Source organism: Pipra filicauda, unplaced genomic scaffold, assembly GCF_003945595.2.
Source record: "Pipra filicauda isolate LSUMZ 115617 unplaced genomic scaffold, ASM394559v2 scaffold39_size4671491_pilon, whole genome shotgun sequence".
Lineage (NCBI taxonomy): Eukaryota > Metazoa > Chordata > Aves > Passeriformes > Pipridae > Pipra > Pipra filicauda.
This window is the reverse complement of record NW_024104531.1, coordinates 4,479,656-4,499,955: the sequence shown is the minus strand read 5'-3', so window position 1 is coordinate 4,499,955 and position 20,300 is coordinate 4,479,656. Positions and strand designations below refer to the sequence as shown.

The 20,300-nt window shown below is 39.7% G+C and overlaps 1 protein-coding gene across 1 annotated transcript in view; it reads left to right on the top strand.

The window, feature by feature from the left end:
• ANKRD33B (ankyrin repeat domain 33B) overlaps positions 1–19,983 on the top strand; it is a 44,201-nt gene extending 24,218 nt beyond the window's left edge. Inside the window, exons 2-4 of the mRNA XM_027724292.2 lie at positions 4,595–4,724; positions 9,945–10,085; positions 16,830–19,983. Of these exons, the coding sequence (XP_027580093.1) occupies positions 4,595–4,724; positions 9,945–10,085; positions 16,830–17,671 (1,113 nt within the window). The 3' untranslated portion in view covers positions 17,672–19,983. The remainder of the gene's footprint in view (positions 1–4,594; positions 4,725–9,944; positions 10,086–16,829) is intronic.
• Positions 19,984–20,300: the final 317 nt, after the last annotated feature.

Genomic DNA, 20,300 nt, shown 5'->3' with positions numbered 1-20,300 from the left:
TTGCATGTTGTATGTGATTTGCTTGCTGTTCAGCTTGAGTTCAATATTGATCCTCTAATATTTCTTGTGATTTCTATTATCTGTAATGATCTAGTGGACAAATAGCCTTACATCTGTAATTTTGTCATAATATCTGATTTATAAAATTGTCTCCTGAGGTATCCATGACTTCACTTAGGCATGTTATGTCATCACAGCTGAGCAAAATAGAGGTTATTTTCATAATGGCAGCACTATTCCAGTCTTACATGAAATCAAAGACACATGAAGAATTATCGGTTTAAACAGAATCAAAAGTTTCACTGATCAAGGAAGGTGTTGCATCATCTGATTAACTTCATGTAGTCCCATGCCTGAAATGTTCATTTATGTGCTCTGGGATGAAAATAAGAAAATTAGTTATAAAAATAAATAATTTATCCCAGACTGACTGTTTTGTCATGTATTCCAAATAAAGTATCGTTAATTTTGCTCTGTCACTTCAAAACAAAGGGAGATCTTTCAAAACTATGCTAAATATATAAAAATCAGGTATGTCATATATTATAGAAATACTGTGGGAAAACTCTGTGAAATGCCAAATATTTCACAGAGGAGAGAGAGAGCTCTCAACACCTGGGAGTATTGTGGTTTCCACTTGGAAAAAAAAAGTTACTGAGCTGATTTTCAACCACCCCTTATGTGGGAAAAAAGACAGCAAATGTTAATGTAGTTGATGTGATGGCTGACTCATGCTTTCTTGTTTGTCGCACAGAGCCTGTATGAGATATTTGAAAAACTAAATAGGATCTGTTGCAAATCTTGTTTTATATTTAATGTCTCTTCTGCACAGAGGATTAAAACAGATTTTTTTGCCTATTCTCTTTCATTGCTCTAGGAGCAACTCTGGCCACTGATGGGGAGAGAGCAAGTCCTTGAAAAACAGGGATACTGTGCTTGCATGCTGTGACATATGTAGAGTTGTACCATCGAATAATTGATTAATATTATTATATATTAATGGGAATAGTTTGAGTTTTTATTATGATTTAAAATAAGTGGTGGCTGTGGATATATGAAAGGGAAGAGAGCAGAAAGATTGCTGTTGAAGGAGGCTGTTGAAGTCTGAGGGAAAGGACATATTTTTAAGAATCACCAATTTTCCTTTTTCCTAAAGCTTTCACTGTAGTGAGTATTTCTGAAAATGGATCTTACTGACAAAAATAATAGTAAAACTCAATTTAAAAAATACATTTTTTCTCCGTGTACACTGACCACTTCATAATTGCACCGTGACCCTTCATATGAGGAGCAGAATAATTGATGCCTTGGTAGAACATTAATGTCATCTCTTTTCTGAGAGTAATCGGATTGCTCAGGTTTGGTATTTTCTAACTAGAACTAATTTATTTTTATCTTTTTAAAAGACATTACGTGTACAGCTGTATTTTCCTCCAGACTGCTGTGATACAGACTACTGCTTTACTGATTGCTTCAAAAGGCAGTTTGTTGAAAGCAATTTTGTATCACTTATATTTATTAATTGGGACTGTTGAAGGAGTTTTTAATATATTATGGTATTTATTGGTGTATGAACTTAAAGATTCCAGAATAATAACTCACATTGTTATTGACTGATTGTACATCCTGGATGATCTGCTTGGACTACCTTTCAGCAAGCAGAATACAGACAGGGCCAGAAGTGGACACAAAGAGAAAAAAAAAAAAGATGAAAGAAAAAGCAACTTGGTACCACAAATCATCATAGTATCATTGAACGAGGATTTGGGAAATAACCATCAAATCTAGGAGCTTATTGCAACTTTCATTCTAAAGATGTAGCCCCTTGAAGCCCATGTCAGTATCTGACACATTTGAAAGTGTTATGCAAAGGAAAGCAATCCCTCAGTAAGCCGTCTGTCTCACCCTATGGAACATGTAATGGGTGAGGGCAAGAAGGGAGCCCTCACATCAGCTTTACAGCCATGGACAGTGCTGGTAACCATATGGCAGAAAAGGGATTTGTTTTTGTGTCCTCATGTGATTGCTTGTTTTTCTTCTCAACCAGGGATGGCTGGGCACACACTCCACTAAATGTTGGATTCTCACACTCTTATCTGACTCACTTCAGATTTGTATAACCATCCTTCAAGAATGATTTTCCATGCTACTGCATCATGTAATCCCTCAGGAAGCTCCTACTCTCTGTTGTCTTACTTTATCCTTAAGCAAACAGTCTTTGATAGCATCTTTGCAAAATAAACTTCAGAAAATGTTGATACCTTAATAATCCTTCTGGTTTGTAAACTCAGAATGGTGAATGAGTTTGATGGATTTTGAGATAATTTGTGACTCATATCTGCTGAAATCAGAATGCCAGCGTTGGATGCGTTAGGTCCTATCTGATGGACATACCCACTAAAAGTAGGACAAAATTCCCAAAACACTGTAATGCAAAAATCTCTCACAAAAAAGACCTAATGTTTGTTATTCATTATTGTTTTATAAAATTTTACTGTATTTTCACAATATTTTAATTTTACTCATTTACAGTTTGCATTTCTTTTACAGAGAGATCAAAAAAAAAACTTTTTTTTTTTAAGTATCTGATAAATATTTTTAGAAGACAAATTTTTTCAGTGAAAATACACTGTAAAAATATCCTCCAGATACTGGGTGAAACAGTTTTTATCCATTAGAGATGATATTCTTACAACGTTTTTGGAACAACCACTCTCTTAAAAAATGTCTTTTTTTTTCAGTGAACAATAGAACCTCACTTCTTATTGTCAAGAGTTTCAGGTCTCAAAATTATTGTAGACTTAGTTTTCTGCTATTGTTAGTAACTGACATTTTACTGAATGACTGGGTAGTGTTTTAAATCTGCAGAGCTTTTGGAGTTGTAAAGGACTATGTCCTCAACATTGGGTGAAAAATGAAATTATTAAAGAAACTAAAATAATGCTGAAGTTCTTACCAAGTGGACACTGACACATTTTTTTAAAAGCTTAAAGCTATTACATTGTAGTAAAACTGGGATTAATCAGAACAATCCCACCAGGAAAGTAGATACATTTGAGTGAAAATTTATATATATATGTGAAAAAAATTACTTTTAGAAGAATCCTCTGTACAATTTCAATAGAAGGCTTTGAAGTATTACAGGCTCTTCTCAAGGAAAGGGAGATGTTCTTTATAAAGCAGTGGTGGGTGTTGCTTCATGATGAGGACAAGGGAGAATTTAGAATAAAAGAAATCGGAGTAATTATTTTATTGAAAGATGTAATTGAGAAATAACCTACATAGCCTCTGAACAGCCTAAAGAGTTGGCAATGAAGCTGTTTGCCACCTAAGCCAACAGAACTATCCAGAAAAATAGTGGAGCAGGACACTGAAATATTAACTAAATAGTTATAATGATAATAAATCAGAAGGCACAGCTTTCATTTGATGAATGTCTCTGTCTCAGTAGTGTCCATGGGGAAAAGAAATAAAGAGAATGTGTAGGTAAGACCTGCTTAGCAAGGGATGGAGGAGTCAGGGTGGTCCATTCTGTTTCCATAACCAGGTTCTCCTTCTTGCTAGTCTTTTGTGGTTATGAACTTGTGACAACATATCTGTGTGAGTGCATTTCAGCAAGCAGGGTTACCAGAGTTTGGGATTTGTGTTTCTACTCTTCTCTTTTTGGTAGTCAGATACTGATGCTGAGCTCAAGAAAACTGAGTTATGTGTTGGCAGTGAAGAGGGAGCACAGGGAGCATTAATTTATCTGCACCTACCCTCCTCTAAACCCATCAGCCCTATGCAGTAATGCTGCCCAAGTAATCCCGAGGACCAGAGACAATGGTGTTCATCCTAGTGGTCAAGTGAGCAGCCAGGATTAAGTACTGTAGTTCCATTTAATTAATGACAATTGCATTTTGCTATATTTTAGGGAAATTGTCAGTTTTACCCCTGTGGAATGAAACATTATCTGGGTACCAAGCAGAGTTACAAGGTTTACCTCCTGTCTTGGCTTCCTCCTGGAAGTTTTACAGATTCCAACTGTCATAAAGGACATTAAACAGGAACTCTAAAAGCAATTTAATTTTATTTATGATTATAAAAAAAAAAGGAGATGCAGTTCTAATGGGAAACCTGAAATACTTAAAGATAGCAACAGGCAGTATGAACACAACTCCTGCCTAACACTTCCCCTTCAGAGAAGAAGTAGTGGTTTTTCAGAGAATTAATATTCAGAGCAGGTCCAGTTCATCTTACCTGCTGGCTTCATTTTATTATACAATAAAAACAGATTTATTCTCATTTGGATATAGAGTATATAGCCATATAAACATGAGCCATTTTTAAGCAGTTACTTTGCATGTAGCATAATGTAATACCTACTCTCTTAGGTATTTCTGAGGAGTATCAAATGTTACTTGCCAAAGGGCAGAGATAAAAAGGAGTGTTTGAGATCTGAACATTGTGCCTGGAGCTAATCACTAGTTATGCTGATACCTTTTCAGTTCTTCGGTCTGGAAAAAAAATAAATAAAAAAGCAGACTAGTATGCTTCTTCACTGAACTTTTTTGAGTCTGGTAAACCTCCCTCTCACTTTATATTTTACTTACAGAATGGTCTTATCATTGCCTGTTACCAAGGTTATGTGGATATTGTAATAGCCTTAGCACAATGCCCTCACCTTGATGTGAACTGGCAGGACAACGAAGGGAACACAGCTCTAATTACAGCTGCACAGGCAGGTAAGGCTCTCTGTATCACCTCTTACACTCAGGGTCTTGGGAGAAGTGCGTGTTTTGGCTACTTTTTTTAGGATTGTTTTTCAAATTGCTAGAAGAAATTAATCTGTGTAAAATAATCCTGGCCAAACCCACTCTCAAGTAAGTTTGTCATGTTTTCTTTCAACTAATTAATCTACAGTAATATTTATCCAGTAGATTAAGACAGCAAAAGTTATACATTTCTAGTAGATACCATTAATTATTTTAACTTAAAAAATAAAGAAAATCTTGTCCCAAGTGTGCAATATTATACTGCTTTGTTCTTTCAAGCTTATTTCCTATGTTTGCTCTGGCAAGCGACAAGTGAACACTGTGGACGTGTAATGTGCTATATTATTGCTGATTATGTATTTTTCTCTCATGCTTGTTACACCTACCTCAGTGGGTCTGTAGTAATTCCTGACTGTAGGAAAACGTATCATCGTTTAACAAATACCTTATCTGCTAAGACATTCTTCATCCACTGCATAGTTAAAAGGAAGAAATCCTCAACAAGATTTAGTGTTTGCCAGTGTTCCTTTTATAACAGACTGATATTGACATCAACCATGTTAATCCTGATGCAAACTGGAGTGAGAGCAGGTTTAGCCCCAGGTTTTCTTTTATACCTCCCAGCATGGTAATATTCAGTGAACCAGTGTATCAGATCACTTAAATGTAAGAGAAACTCCCAAGAGAGCTACTACTTTCAAGTGTACAGGGAAGCTTAAGTTTTCTCTTACAAGTGTTAACAAAGTGCCAAAGCACGTAAATCGGGAAAAATTTCACCAAGGATGCCATCATCACTTTGTAGTCTAAAAGCTTTTCCAAGGGTTGCCTAGCTCTGCATCCCAGATTTCCTTTGCATCCCTCAAGCACGCTCCTCAAAGGCAGTGACTTACAGGGAAACGTACACCTAGTCTTTATCATGTCCCTGCAAGATGGGTCTTGAATCTGGAAGAAACAATTGTGACCACAGTAGTCACATTCATAGCAAAGTCACGCGTTATGGTAGCTTTCCAAAGAAAGTGGAGAAGTCTCCAAAACACTAATCTACTTTTATTTATCTGCCCTAATATAAATTTGGACTACAAAAGATTTAACACTCATTCCTTCCTGACCTTTATAACTCATGATAATGAGCTCAGAATTAATCCAGCGGACTGACATTCACTTGACACTCTCTGCCAGCACTTGCTATTGATCCCCAAAGCAATTGGAAATGACTGTAGTCAGCAGACGCTTATACAAACCCCCAGCAACTTGGATGTTTTCCCCTGCCTGTGATAATCCTGAGCTACAGGGTTAACACTAGTTATTTAATTAATTATCACAAGATGCTGTAGTGGTAATAGAGATTACTGTGAGGTTAACATTGCAATCAGAGGAGCTACAGTGCAATGGATGCTGCTTAATTATTGCTGAATGTTAAGTAGTAATGCTGAGCAGTGTATTATAAAGATCTGGAAGCAAAGCTTATACAAGCTTGCCTTTAGATGAAAATTTATTTGTGGGGTTTTTTTTAACTTTAGGCCATGGAAATATAACATTTTTTGCAAAATAAATTATTCTGAGATCACTGTTATTTATACCAAAAGTATGGGTTTTCCTATGGGAAGTCTAATAGCAAATCCACAATATTTCAGTTAATTGTAAGGTAATATTAGAAGTTTTCAGAAAGTGCTGCTATTTTTGTTATGATCCACTGGCCAAGTGAGCCATCATGTACGTCCAGACCCCAAAGAGGAGCTGGATGGGAAAAAAGCTGCAGTCCAGAGGAATTGTTCCTTATGTTGCAGAGGCTGCATTTGTATTATGAGGTACAGATGCCAAGGGAGATGACAGAGAGGCCTATTTACTTGTGCTAGTGGAGTTTAAAATCCACACTTGCTTATGTCATTTAATGACTGCCCAGATGCGATGCTCAAATCTGAGTCTCAGAAGATAAGTGAATTCAGTTTCTCATATTGCTTTTGAGATTTTCTCATCCTTCAAAAAGGTATCTAAAGCTGAAGTTTTTTGCATGGGCTGTCCTGAGAAAGCTTGGACAGATCAGTGAAAAGCAGTACTTTCTTAACAAGCTTACTGGTATTCAAAAATAACCACAAAGTGTTCTGCTTTGTGTGTAAATTTCAGGTTCAAAAATTGGTCTGTTCATTTGGTTTCTCAATATTTCTTATTTCTTATATCCCTTTTCAAAGACAGCTTGCCTTCCAAAACTGTAAATTCGTTGCAGCCTGCAGCAGGTGGTGCCCAGAAATGAATGGTGATGCTGTTGAAGCAGAAGCAAAATCATTAAACATCATTATGAGGACAATGCAGAAAAAAAGTAGGGATTGATGCAAACAAGAGATTGAAATAACAAGTGCAAAGAAAGGGAGGAAGGAGGGTGATTTAAAAAAGAGAAGGGAGAAGGAGGAAAATTACTTTTATTTTTTTTTGTCAGTTCTGTTGCTGATGGGGACATAGCTACATCAGTGTAAGGTAATTGGCATGCACTGGTGTTCAGACAGAGTCATATTTGCTTACAGAGTATAGATATTTTACATTACAGGGACCAGTTTGGGGCAAGGCTGTAGAGCTAGGAAAACACAAAATTGGAAGTTATCCCAGCTTCTGTTCATTAAGAAAGACATGAGAACACAAACACCTAAAACACCCAGAGGATAAAGCATGCTGGGTGTCTTTTGTTCCATCCATTCACCATCCACAAACTATACAAAAGTGTTTTGCAGGTACAATCCAAAATAGCAATGTTATTTGACAAAGCATCTTCCTTACTATGCATCTTATCCTTCTGCCTGTTTTACATAGATTATTAGGCAATATTGTCATCATTACAGGCATTTCCTTTGTGGCAGCAATTAAGTGAATTAAGCTATTACAGACATCTGTGCTGATCTCTAAGTATGGCTCCCAGGGAGAAGAAGTGTACCTTTAGCATGCCAGTTCTGGTAGAAGACAGATCTGGCTTTCAAACAGCAAAAGCCTGATTTGAATTCAGTATCCCCAAACTGGCCAAGGCCAGGTTCGTTTATTTTAGAGCTGCATACGCCTTTCATAGCAGACTTTGCATCACAGAAGGCTCACCTGGTTTATGATTTAGATACACACTGCTAGTGTACCCAGACACAGGAGAACCAAAGCAAACTTCATGGCCTTAAATCAAAAGCGTATGACAAGGATTGAACAAAAACTTGGCAGCTCTGAGCTTCGCTTTGAATTTTAGATCTGTTTGAACCAGAAATCTGAAGCAAACCTCAGAGGATAGAAGATCTTGCAGAATAAAATTGAAGAGGTTCTAAGGAATCCCTGAGACATGAAACTTCTGAGAATCTCAAACTCCTTAACTTTCTTAGTTATTTTATTGTTGGTATTTTTTTCTGTCTCATTTAAGGCCATCTGTAGTCCCCTGGAGAGTTTAGGCTGAGCAAGGTCTTTCAGGATTAACTCTTAGCATCACCCCAGATTTGCAAAACATCTCTTACTGCAATTATAGTTTTGACAAAGGGAAGAAAATCGTTAGTGATGTAATAACTGCTGAAAAATCTTCCACTTTATTATTTCTCCTTGTTTCAGTTTGTCTCTGGTTTCTGTGGTCAAAAAGCAGTATTTCAACTGTTCCAAAGCCTTCATGAAGACATGCTCTACATCAGTGAGACAGAGAGTGTCGTGCAAAACAATTTGGGCACAAAGACTCTCAGTAGTAACCAATACCCTGCTAGGATCTGATCTTATTCCATAAAGTCAGTGGAGCTGAAGCCTCTGTATTGAGTAAGCAGGACCAGGTCACTCGATCCTGCTCTGAACCCAGTTCACTTTTGCTTTGTTCTTCTTGTTGTGGTTTGCTGAATCTTTATATTTTATTCTCATCAGACTGCACAAGGTACTGGGAGCTCTTTATTTGGTTTTCTCAGACTCTGGAGTTTGTCTGCACTATCTCTACATATGCTCAGGTTTCAGGAGTCTCCAGTTATGCAGAAAGGTAGCAGAGCATAAAAAATTATAGGAGAAAAAGAGTAACATCTGCAAAATATCTTAAATTAATCAGTAAAGATTTTCTTAACTTGTTTTTCAAAGTGGGTGCAGGACTTTGTTGCTACAAAGCGACTGCTGATTAAATTTGGACCAGATGTGACACCACAGATTTTTTAAATTGTCCTGTATAAATTATAATCTGCTTCAGTACCATTTCTAGATGAATTTGAATGTCATGCATCACAGAATATTCAACCGGACTGCAGAGTGACATGAGAGAATATTCTTACAGTTCCTAGTAATTAAATTGTGATTGTTGCAGCTGCCTGACAGACTGCATTATTTTATAAAGCATCAAAGCATCATAAAATGATTGACAAGTGAAGGGAAAACTGTTTTAAATGAGTCATAATGGCACTCACTATTTGCCTGAGAGTCCAATTATAAAGATTTGATGTCTTAATTGATCTTCCAACCATTTAGCCAGAGATGTCTTCAAGGTCCTCAGTAGGCCCTTGCTAACACCAGTTATCCTGCCATACAAGGCACATGAGTTTTTTTACTACCAAAACCGAACATCATTTTTCCTCTTACTGGTGAGTAGACAAGTGGCTTTACACTGTCAGATGGAAAAATAAAAATGTGGGATCCTACACAAAATAGTCTTTTCTCTCATATCAGGCCTGACATGTTTTTTAAGTATTATTGGCTGAAACAACTATACGTAATCATCACTTTTTAATGAAGCACCATGATTGTAAGGCTCAGTTTTACCAGGGAAGGGAAAAAGGTTTGCAGTCAGTTACCCATGGTGATGGGCCATCCTTCCTTAAGATGTAGGGATTCCCTTTGCATTGCTACTCATTGAGTCAAGAAACTGGGGCCCCTTGCAACCTCAGAGTGAACCATCTCTGGCCTTCAATTATTCCTTTACCTTAAACTGACTTTTCAGAAAGGAGAGCAACTTGAGAGAAGGTGGGAACCCAAGTTTTTCACCTTCTATCTCAACACTCTGGTCACAAGTCAGTGCCGCTCAAGGCTGATTGCAACCCTCAGGCCAAAGGCTGATAACTGCAATGACTGGAAGAGTACACAAAGAAAAGAGATCTTATTAATTATCTGCATTTTGTAGTTATCAAACCCACAGGAGTAATTTTTGGTTTAACCTTGAGGGAGTACCTTCATTCTGTGACATATTTTCTCTGCTTTTTCATTTCTTTAAAGGGCACATAACCATTACAAACTATTTGTTGAACTATTTTCCCGGGCTTGATATTGAGAAGAGGAATGCATTTGGATTCACAGCACTGATGAAATCTGCAATGCAGGGCCGAACAGAATGTGTGAAAGCCTTGATGATGGCAGGTATGCAAAGTGCTTTGCTGCTTCTTTGTCTTCATCTAACTAAATACTAGACAGTCATACACAAACACCAAGAAGAAAACTGGCTCTTGAGATGTTTGCTCTGTGAGCTGTGGTGCAGCCTTCCCTGGAAATGGGTGCAGCTTTTAAATAAGTCGTAGACAAGGTGGTGAAGGCACGTGCTGCGGGTTCAGGGGCACTCAGTTTGCCTGTAGAATCTCATCCAGGAGTTCTCCAAGAGCTGTCAGGGTGAGATTCATTATCTCCAGGAGAGTTTGGGGAGCAGAAGCATCAAAATCTGCAGAAAAGGAGCTAATGAAATTCATTATGCAGCTGGGGAAGATATGCAGGTCTCTTGCTGCCTGCTTGATGGTAGTGGGACCACAGCCAGACCTCCACTTGTGCCTCCAGCTGGGGCAGGGACTGGAGAGCTCTGGAGGCTCTGGCTCCCATCAGGAGAGTTGGGTGTAGGAGCCATATCCCACAGGGAACACTGGTGGGAAATTTGGTAATGTAGATTTTCTTCTAATGCCTCTACAGTTCTGAATTTGGTCTCCAGGTTTATGGGCAACAGGGCACAAGCAGGTCTGTCTTTGCTGCAAGGAGGGAGTCATGGCACAGGGAGTGATCAGGCCCATCTCTTCACATCTGAGAACAGGAATTATGTTTCTTGCTATTAGCTATTGTCTGCAGTTGAATTTCCAGCTGTATTGCACTGCAAGTGGAAGGGGTCCTGGAGAAGAGACTCAGAAGGCCCCTGGAGGGGTAACAGCCTCTACAGAAGGAGTCCTAGCATAGAGCATCATTCAGTCACAATGTTGTATGGTATTTTAATATTGAGTAATTTGTATATAAATCATTATATACTAATTAAATAGCTAGCTTATATTAGTATCTATTCTTGTATTTCAGTTGCAGATACTTGACACAAATTAGATATTATGGAAATTATAACAAATGACATGTGAATATCGTTATTGTCTAGACCAAGAGTCCTACAAGTCCATTTCATTGAGAGAGATCTTGAATGAGTAGTTCATTTCAGCAATTTTGCTGTCATGGAAGTCTAAACGCTCATAATCAAAATATTTTAAGCCACAGGAATTTATCGAGCGTAGTGATATTACTATAATTCATTTAATACTATCCAGTTTCTAGACATCAATATGACACAGAAAATGTTTAGATGATGTGGTGACTGGCATGTCATTTTCTCCAAGGTTCTGTAGCCTCTTACACTGGAATCAGGGCTTTGGAATCAGATCATTCATTTTGGAGTTAAATTTTTATTAAAAAAATTATGAAATGACTGTCAGAGCTAGCATACTGCTAGAAACAGATGCACTTTCTGGACTAACACATTCTTTGTGCAGATGCTAGTCTGGAGTTTTCCAGTGCCCGTTATGAATCTTAAAAAGAAACTCCAATCCTAAGACTTTATGACTTGTCTAATTTGCCTTACAGTGTCATAGCCTTCTATTATTCTCACTAGAGATGTGATGGAAGCTTGTTCTTTCTGTTTAGGTCACTAGAAGCTATTTCACAACCTTTCTGCTTTGTAGATAACTCAGTCCTTGTTATTCTGATTCTTGTACAGAAAGTATTGACATCAAAGATCACCGTTGTGGTTGCTGCCTCTGGCATCTGAATAGCCACCTTCTTGTTTTCATGATTCAAAAGAAAACAGAATATCAGGGAGAACAAACCTTTAGCCATCCAGAAAATGGCTTTCTTGTCCTCTACCTTGAGTTTACCTACAGAAAGTTGTATCAACCTGTTTGTGCATCAGAGACAGTGAGGATACCAGAGATCATCCACTGACTAAAGAGGTCTAGAGTTAATATGCTCTTGAGTTTCTACATTGCAATTTATATACATGTTCTGGTGAATATTTTGCAGTTCCTCACCTTTTCAGCTCAAAATAAGGGACACAAAGGAAGTGTGGTAAATTGCCTGCACCCATTTTAATATCTGAGTACTTTTTAGCACTGCAGAGTCTGCTGAAATGGAAGGAGGAAGATGTTCATTCAGAATGGATTTAGAAGTTGTTTGGGACTTAAGGGATACTGAGTGACTGCTGAAAATAAAGTGCTACTGTGCTGAAGAAGGTAAAAGAAACTGTTATTAAAAGATTTGGTGAAAAAATCAATTTCACAAATAAACCGGCAAAGTTCTGTTAAAACGTAAAAATGCATGGTAACATAGGAAGGAATACCCATAATCAGCTGTGGGTCTACTTGCATAGCTACAAAGCAGGTATGTGTGTTTAGAGAAGAGTTACAGACAAGAGGTGTTTAAACCCAGTGTTTGTTCAGTGGCTTGGGTAAGACCTCCATGGATGGCCAGCTACTTACAGCAACGCAGGAGGTCAGTAAAGCAAAATAACTCACTTTCCCAGCTGGATTTGAAATCTGGATTGAATGCTGGATGTAGCACAGTCAGATGGGGGAAAAGGTAACAGCAATGTGTGACAGATGGTTGGAGCTGGATTGTTGAAGTGACTGCTCTTTCTGAAATTTGAGTTCCTGGAGGGTGGCCAAGGTCAATCACTACAAGATTAAGGCACTCTGAGACACTTGGACGTAATGTCGCTCTTTCAAAGTGAGTCTTTGGAACGTGTGAATTTGCTATTCGTGAGTGCACAGGGAGTGAGGGGGAACTCAGTCTCTCATCGGCAGTTTGTCACAGGCTGCTGCGCTGCCAGGACCGCGCCACTGCCAGCACTCATCAAGCGAGCCAGCCAGAAATGCTGGTTGTTATTCACGTGTCAAGCCCTGCTGTAATCTCCAGTGTAAATTCAGTGCTGCTTTAGTAAAGTTGTCAGAGTGGCCGCAGATTTGGAGACTGAGTTTTAAATACTGCCTGCCTCAGTAGCCAACCAAGCTCAGGTTGGTAACAATACCTCAGCTTCCTCACTCCCCATTTTTAAACTCAGGTGTCAATTTTGCATCTCAAAGGACATTCAACCTTCTTAATAAAACACGATATCGATATCCTAAAGGAGCATGTGTATTCAAACTAATTGTGCTGAAAAATGATCTTCAGGGCAAATTTTAGGAAAAGCAAGGCAAGTGGCAAGTGCAGTTTTCCTAAAAGAGAACTTGTAGGCTATGCTTACATTGAAATGACAATTAGTTCAATAAGACAGCTATCACATTTACAAAGGGACATGACTATTCATGCCTATTCCAGATAAGGCATTCCACTGAATGACAGTTTTGTTGAGAAATGTCTCCTGACTTGTACAGAAAATCAATACAACTATACTAAATCACACCTTAGAAGAGATTTTGTGATACAAGGTACAAAGTGAGCATTGATTTCTGTTGAAAGGTTGGGATTTCAATACTCCTTAGTATTGTTTTCTGAGATAAACTTTCCAAAAGCCCTGGTGACTTATCTGTCAGGAGCCTGCTACTCCTCAAAGGGAGGTGAGCCAATGGTGACAGCATGGCCTCAGCACTAGCCTCATCAACAAAGGCACTCCTTGAAGGAACAGAGCAGGGCTTGTGACAGGATCAGCCAATACTGCAGTGGTTGTTGGGCAGTCTAGGTGACAAGGGATAGTCTGTAGAGACAAGATAGTCTTGAGGTCAAACAAGAAATTAAGTCTGTGGATCAGGGTCCAAACCAGCAAGGCACATGGCCAGGCTTAGCTCAGACAAGGAAAAGGGCTGAGTGCAGTTCCCAGGCAAAGGTGGGGAACCCCCAGTGAGTGCTTTCCCACATTGCTCTTTTTTAACAACTCTGATCCAAGGTCTCCTGGATGCACCATATCAGAGCTGGAATTACTTTTTCTTGAAGATAATGGTAAACAGCTGTCTATACCTCTTGCTTGTTTACAAGCTGAGAATTAAATTTTATATTTGAAAACAATTCTTTTAGCTTCTCTTCTTCCTGTATTAATTCCTTGCTTGTTACATGTACAACAAGGAAACAACTTCCACATAGTCTGCCATGGTCCCAGTCACCTCTAGTGGGAAGGAGGACAGATCCAGGCAAGTGTTAAGAAGGAACTAGGGCAAGAGGCTACCCTGAGATGTGAGAGATTCAAGGGTAGGAACTTTGGGTAGGAAGTTTCAAAACAGGCTAGTAAAGCAGGAGGGTGTATGTTTGTATGTCTTTTTTCCTCCCCAGAGTGGTTTATCTGGAACTTCTGCAGTCATGAACCTCATCAAACTCTGCTGCCTCTGAGATCTTGCAATCCCTTCTTCAATCCAGAGCTAATGAACTCTTTGATTTGATTGACTTTTCCTCCTCTTTGCCTCCTTTCTGTCTTCCAATCTGGGCCCCATGCTTGACTCGTGCAGTACGCCTGTGCTCTTTCTCTCTGAATTGTATTTCTGCAAATTTCACTCAAATTACACTTAAACTGAGATCAGCTCTTTTGCTTAGGTTATCTCTGTCCATATTCACTCTTATCTGTGTCTCTAGCATCCTCTTTTTAGTAATTTTCTCAGTTGACTTAGGAGTCAACTTGTACTTAATAGGGTTAAAAGTGAGTTTTTTCTTTTGTTTTCCTGTAATGCCAAAACTTCCTTTGTGGGGAAGGTTGTATTGAACTCATCACAAACCAATTCCTGGTTACCATTCCTTATATTAAGTTCCTCCTTATTCTAATTTGAAATGCTGTCACTAAGATAATCTATCCTGAAGAAAAAAAATTATCACGGTATTTCTCTACTCTTTTCCTCAGGTCTCAGTCTCTCGACATCTCCTTCCAAAGTTATGGGATAGATTGTCTTTTCTTTTGTGGAAAGATCTGTGTAGGTCTGTTTTGTGTTTACTGTTTGAAAACAGTGCTTCATCTGCTATAGAAGCCCTTCAATAAGTCAAACGTTGTTCATATTCCAGCTTTAAACTCTTTCAAGGAACCCAGAAATTATCTACAGGGCCAGTAACGTGTAAACTGTGACTGAATGTTGCAAAGCTGAGTTACATTTAAAGCAGCTGGGCAAAGCGCCTGTCCCAGGGAACGTGCTACAGACCTGCTGAACGAAGTCTGCACACTGGAGCATGCAAAGCTCCCTCTGAGATCAGTCGAAGTTCAAAGGTAGAATATAAAACAAAGAATTTTCAGCTTAAAAACATCTCTGCTTGAAACCAGCATATTCACTCATTCTCCTATTGATTTAATTCATTCACCTACATGCCCACATACTGTAAAACATCAAGATGTGTGTGCCCAGGTGGTGTGCCCAGGGTCATTTCGGTGCAATTCACAGGATAATGTGCCGGTTGTCAAGTTCCTGACACATCTATGAGATTCTTTTTAATTGTTGACAACAAGCCAGTTTTTGGACATACCTTTTGCATCCTTTAGCATTCACCAGCTGTAATGTGTTGGGCATTTGCAACAGTGCCCTGCTAGCTTCAGCTTCCAAAACTACTTGTTGCTGCTCGTTCTGCAGCAATTCTTCCACAAGTGTACTTTGTATTGAGCTTCCACTGTCCTTTACAGAACTCTTCTGTGTAAGCAGAACTGGTCACATGCCACCCTCATGGACAAATGCCCACAGTCCCACCCTAATACCATAACTGAGAGGACTTCCCTGCAATTTCCTGGTTGACAAGGAATGTGGATATAGTACTAAGTTGTAAAGGAGGAGAAGAGTGTAACGCAACTTGAAAGCATAAGAGTGAAGAACAAGGAAAGAAACTTATCTTTGGGGGCTTATGGAAACATGAAGAGATCAAAAGGAAGGCAAAGATGGAGAGGGATGGAGAAACATATGAAAAAAAGAATGGTGATGGGGACAGATGTCAGAATTGAGGGATAAAGATCATAAATTGGGAATCGGAGGACAGGTCACTAGAAATCATTTTCTTTCAGGACCTGAGACTGTACTTCAAATGTCTAGGCCTCTGCTGTCTAACCAGTGCCCCAGCTGCCTCTCATGGCTGGTCCACTTGGCAGTAACAGTGTATTTTTGCTACCAATTACTTAATTTCCTTAGGGCTGGTAATCTCAGGTAAATGAGAACAGCTGTTCTGGGCTCAGGCTGAAGGTCCATCTCACTCATTATCTACTCTCTGACATTTATTGTAACTTTCCTTATATTTGTTCACCCTTGTTACCATCCTCACAACATTTCCTAATTCCCTTCTGTCCTTTCAGAGATCATCATCATCATGGCTGGGCTTCGCGAACGAAGACTTGGGGCAAGAGAACATGAATTGCACACTTGTTTTCTCTACTCCCCTTTTTTTTCTTCCTATTTTTCTACATTTTAAATGTGTTTCTAGAAATTCCTTGTATTTTATTCGCTATTTTCACCCCTAGTGAGCGGTGTGTTGATATTTTCATGGAACTTGTGATCACTAGCCCAAGATCTCCCTTACAAGTGGCAGCGATCAGTGCAAAGTCCAGTATTCTGTATGGGGAGGATTTTTGTGTACAGAATTGCTTCTTTCCATATTCATCACTCTCTTCTTGTCAGCTAAGTGAATGGATTTTAAAATGCCAGTCAAGATTAAGTGCAGCTGAAATTCATTATTTCATTATTTGTATTAAGAGAATTTTATATATACAGCTTTATTATTTTTTAGTTTGTTTTAAATAAATCAGGAGTTCTGAAAGTGAGGAACCTGATCTGTCCTGAGTGCATCTTCATTTTGATACAAATATTACTGTGTATCTTATATGACATTTTCTTGCAGGGACTCACCTCTGATCATAGCAACAAAAGTGTGAGCACTTCATTAATTAACACTAATTGGTTTTCGTTGATTTTTTTTTTTTTTGAGGGGCAAATGTCCATGCGACTGACCCAAGCCGTGGACTGACTTCATGGGAATGGGCTTGTTTCACAGGAAGATCAGAATCTGCCTTCATCATGCAAAAGCTGATGGACAGACCATGCCCAGAACAGTTTTCTGATCAATATAAACCAGAATGGCCAAAGATGAAGGAACTTCTTGCCAAGGCTGCAGAGCCAAAAAGCTGTTTGCAGAAGATTTCTGAGTGCGTACGGGCAGCTGTCTCATTCCGGTCTTTCTATGGCCCAGAAGAAGATGGGGTCCTTGACCACATGGTGAAGGTGACAACAAGCCTGGGCAGTCCTTTCATTGCTCTGGCATGCCGGACTGTGTGCCCAGGCAGCCCACCCTCTGTCGGTAAACGCAGACTGGCCGTGCAGGAAATCCTTAAGAAGCAGAGAGCAGAGGAGATCCGATCTCAAGACAAAGATCACGTTAGCAGCTACGAGAAGCTCTTTCAGAACTCCAAAGTCACAGTGATCCCCAAGAAGAAGGAACGTCGAGCCAGTCTGCAGCCCATCAGCCTTGCAGTGAACACAGTAGCCACAAGGAAAGCAAGCCTCCTACCGCTTCACCTGCTTAGACGGAGCAGCGTCAGGCCAGGATTTGTCATCCCCAAAGTCCGTGTCAGCAAGGCTCCTCCACCCACCTTCCAGCCAGAAAAGGCGAGAAGGAGGAGCAGTGCAAAGGATGACCCCTATTTGCAGATTCCCAAATGGAGATACAAGGAGCTAAAAGAGGAGCGGAAGAAGGCAGAGGAACAGGACAAGAATAGAGCAGCAGAGACTCAAAAGCTGAGGCAGGTGTCTCCTACCCGAAGCAGGACCTGATTTAAAGGCAGTTGTTTAGAAGGTTCTTGAGCTACTAGTCTTGTTATCTGAGCAAGATAACAGACTGAATGCCTTTGTGCAGGCCCACTGTTCATGGAGCTGGAATACTGAGCAATGGCCTTTAAAGTGCAGAAATACAGCAAGGGTTATGCCACAGCATGTCTGATGCTGGAGCACAAATATATTTTGAGGTGGAAGACTTACTAAGTTTGCCTGTCTGCTGTTGAGAGGAAGTTCTAAGTGGTGCGGTCCTCTTGCAGATTCTTGTTTTACCAGCTCCAGGTTAATGACTGAGAAACAGCTTGAAAAACAACATATATGTGACAGGTTTATATTTTGTGTTTGTTCATTTTGTAATGGACAAAATGAAGGAGTTGTGCTTTTGACACTAGACATTCCTTCCTCTCCTTCCATAGGTAGATGTATTGCAAGGTTTTATAGTAATAATGAAAAGTTTAAAACATACCAGTGTTGGTGGCAGTGAAAATCCAGGTCTTCAATTGTTTTGGATATACTAAGCACTTTATTTCTATTCCAGTAAACAAAGTTTAAGGATAGGTATTAAACTGTACAGCTCTATACAGTCTGTATGGATACAGGTCTTAATGCATATTGTTTGCTCTGTTGAATATAAAAAGGGCTGCATATGAAATATCTCTGCAGTTGAGGTATTCACATCTTCTGCAGGTATAAATCAAGGGCAGGGACTGATTTCTTTGAAGCCACAGAGAAGCTGAGATAAGATTTGAATGCCACCATCACCTAAGATTTGCCTCCCCTGTTAGGTTTCCCTTTATCCGTTATCTGTTGTTTCCTCTTTAGTCTCAGGGAATTTTTTGTCATTGCATTTAAATGTGAAATAAGGGAGATGGTGAGGCACAGGTGGGCTTTTTTCAGGTTGATATTTAAATTCCTGTTTTAAAAACCAGGTTTATCGTGAGCCTTTCCAGATTATAGCCAGGACAAGAAAATTATGCAGCTTGAAGAAGTTCAATTTTCCCAGGTATCAAGTCCAGCTATATACTACGAAATGCAGTATCAGGTAGCTCAGGCACTAATGTGGTCAGATGTCACTGTAATCTTTGATACTACACCTCTGGGTGCCCAGGGAGAGCCGTACCTCACCCCTCTCTCTCTCAACACTGGGAGAAAACCTTCCCCAGTATGTAAGTGCATCTCCAAGCAGCAGTTCCCACAGGTTGCTGCAGGTTCTTGCAGTCCATGTTAAGGCTTCCTTTGGTTTGACCAGCAGTCAGCCTGAGCAGCCTGCCAAACCCTGGCAAATTCTGATAAGGAAGGGCTGTAAACCTGCTGCTTGCTGAAGAAAGATGATGTTCATAGAAGTAGAGGTCAAACACAAACAGCAAGTCATACAGCACATCTCAGGGTAAGGTTTTGCTCAGGTTTTGTGCCTGTTTGAACTGAAATGTGCTGTGGTGTGTCCTCCTGAAGGTGTAGCTGTGCTGGAAGCCAGGTAGACCCCACCTCCTGCTGTCACTGGCTTCTCCCTTTAATTAAAGAGAGGGGAAACTTTTCCATCCTTTACTCCCACAGCACAAAACCTGGCTGTGGTCTCACTGAATTTGTAATGAAACTGTGCATGTCATGGGAGAAATAAATTCAGTTGATTGAAACCTAGTGCTCAGATCAGCACTGCCACCTCGCATCTGTGGTGTCAGGGCTTGACAGAGGTTATGGCAGATGTCTAAAACAAGGATTTTGCACACAGCTTGTTCTTTTTACTTCTTGCTGGAGTAGCTGTGCTGGCCAGACTGCATTGCCAGGTACACTCCCAGGTCAGAGCTGGAGGAATATGCACCTGCTAATACACTTCCTGTGAATATGAAGAGGATTTTAGTCTGCAAGTGCATCAGTGTTGTGCAATTCATAGGCACCAATTTTACAATGGCTTTGGAATGACCAGAATATAAGCTGAACTCATTACTTTGGAGAGTAGGGAAGACAATCTTTTAGCTGTCTGTGGCAAAGGTATCAGGATGGATTTTGAATTAAATTGGATTGAATGGTTTAACTAATAATTTTTGTTTACTGCCAACCTAGCATTTTGAAGATTAGCACTCAGATTCAGTATCTGAAAAGCAACCTGTGCTGCAGGTGAGCACTTGAATTTGCACTTTCAGTATCACTTGCAAGAGATAGACAATTGACAGGTGCTCTCAGGGATTAACATACAGTATGTTAGAATTGGGGGCTGAAAATTAAGCCCATTTTCTAATCCTTTGTACTTTACTGTGTTTATGTGCATAAATATGTGATATTTCCATTAAAAGAGGCGCAAACTGTTAAACTTATTTGGCAACCTTATTCTTCAGAGGGGTTTGGGGATGCTGCCTTTCACTTTTCAGGAGATCTAAAAGCTCATTCACTTTCACCAAAGGACTCATCAGCACCACCTGAAATCAGTTCGGTTTCCCTGGAAAGAGTCATTGTGGGTTAACTTCCACTCCTTGTGAATTTTTCCATGGGAGTAAAACAAAACCACTACATTTGTCCCCCATCGGGCTTTGTCTGACTATCTCGGTGGAGAGGGAAGTCGCTGCTTTGCTGGCCTGCGGCCACATTGCTCTGCTGTAAACAGGTGGTCCCATACACCCTTACGGACAGTATG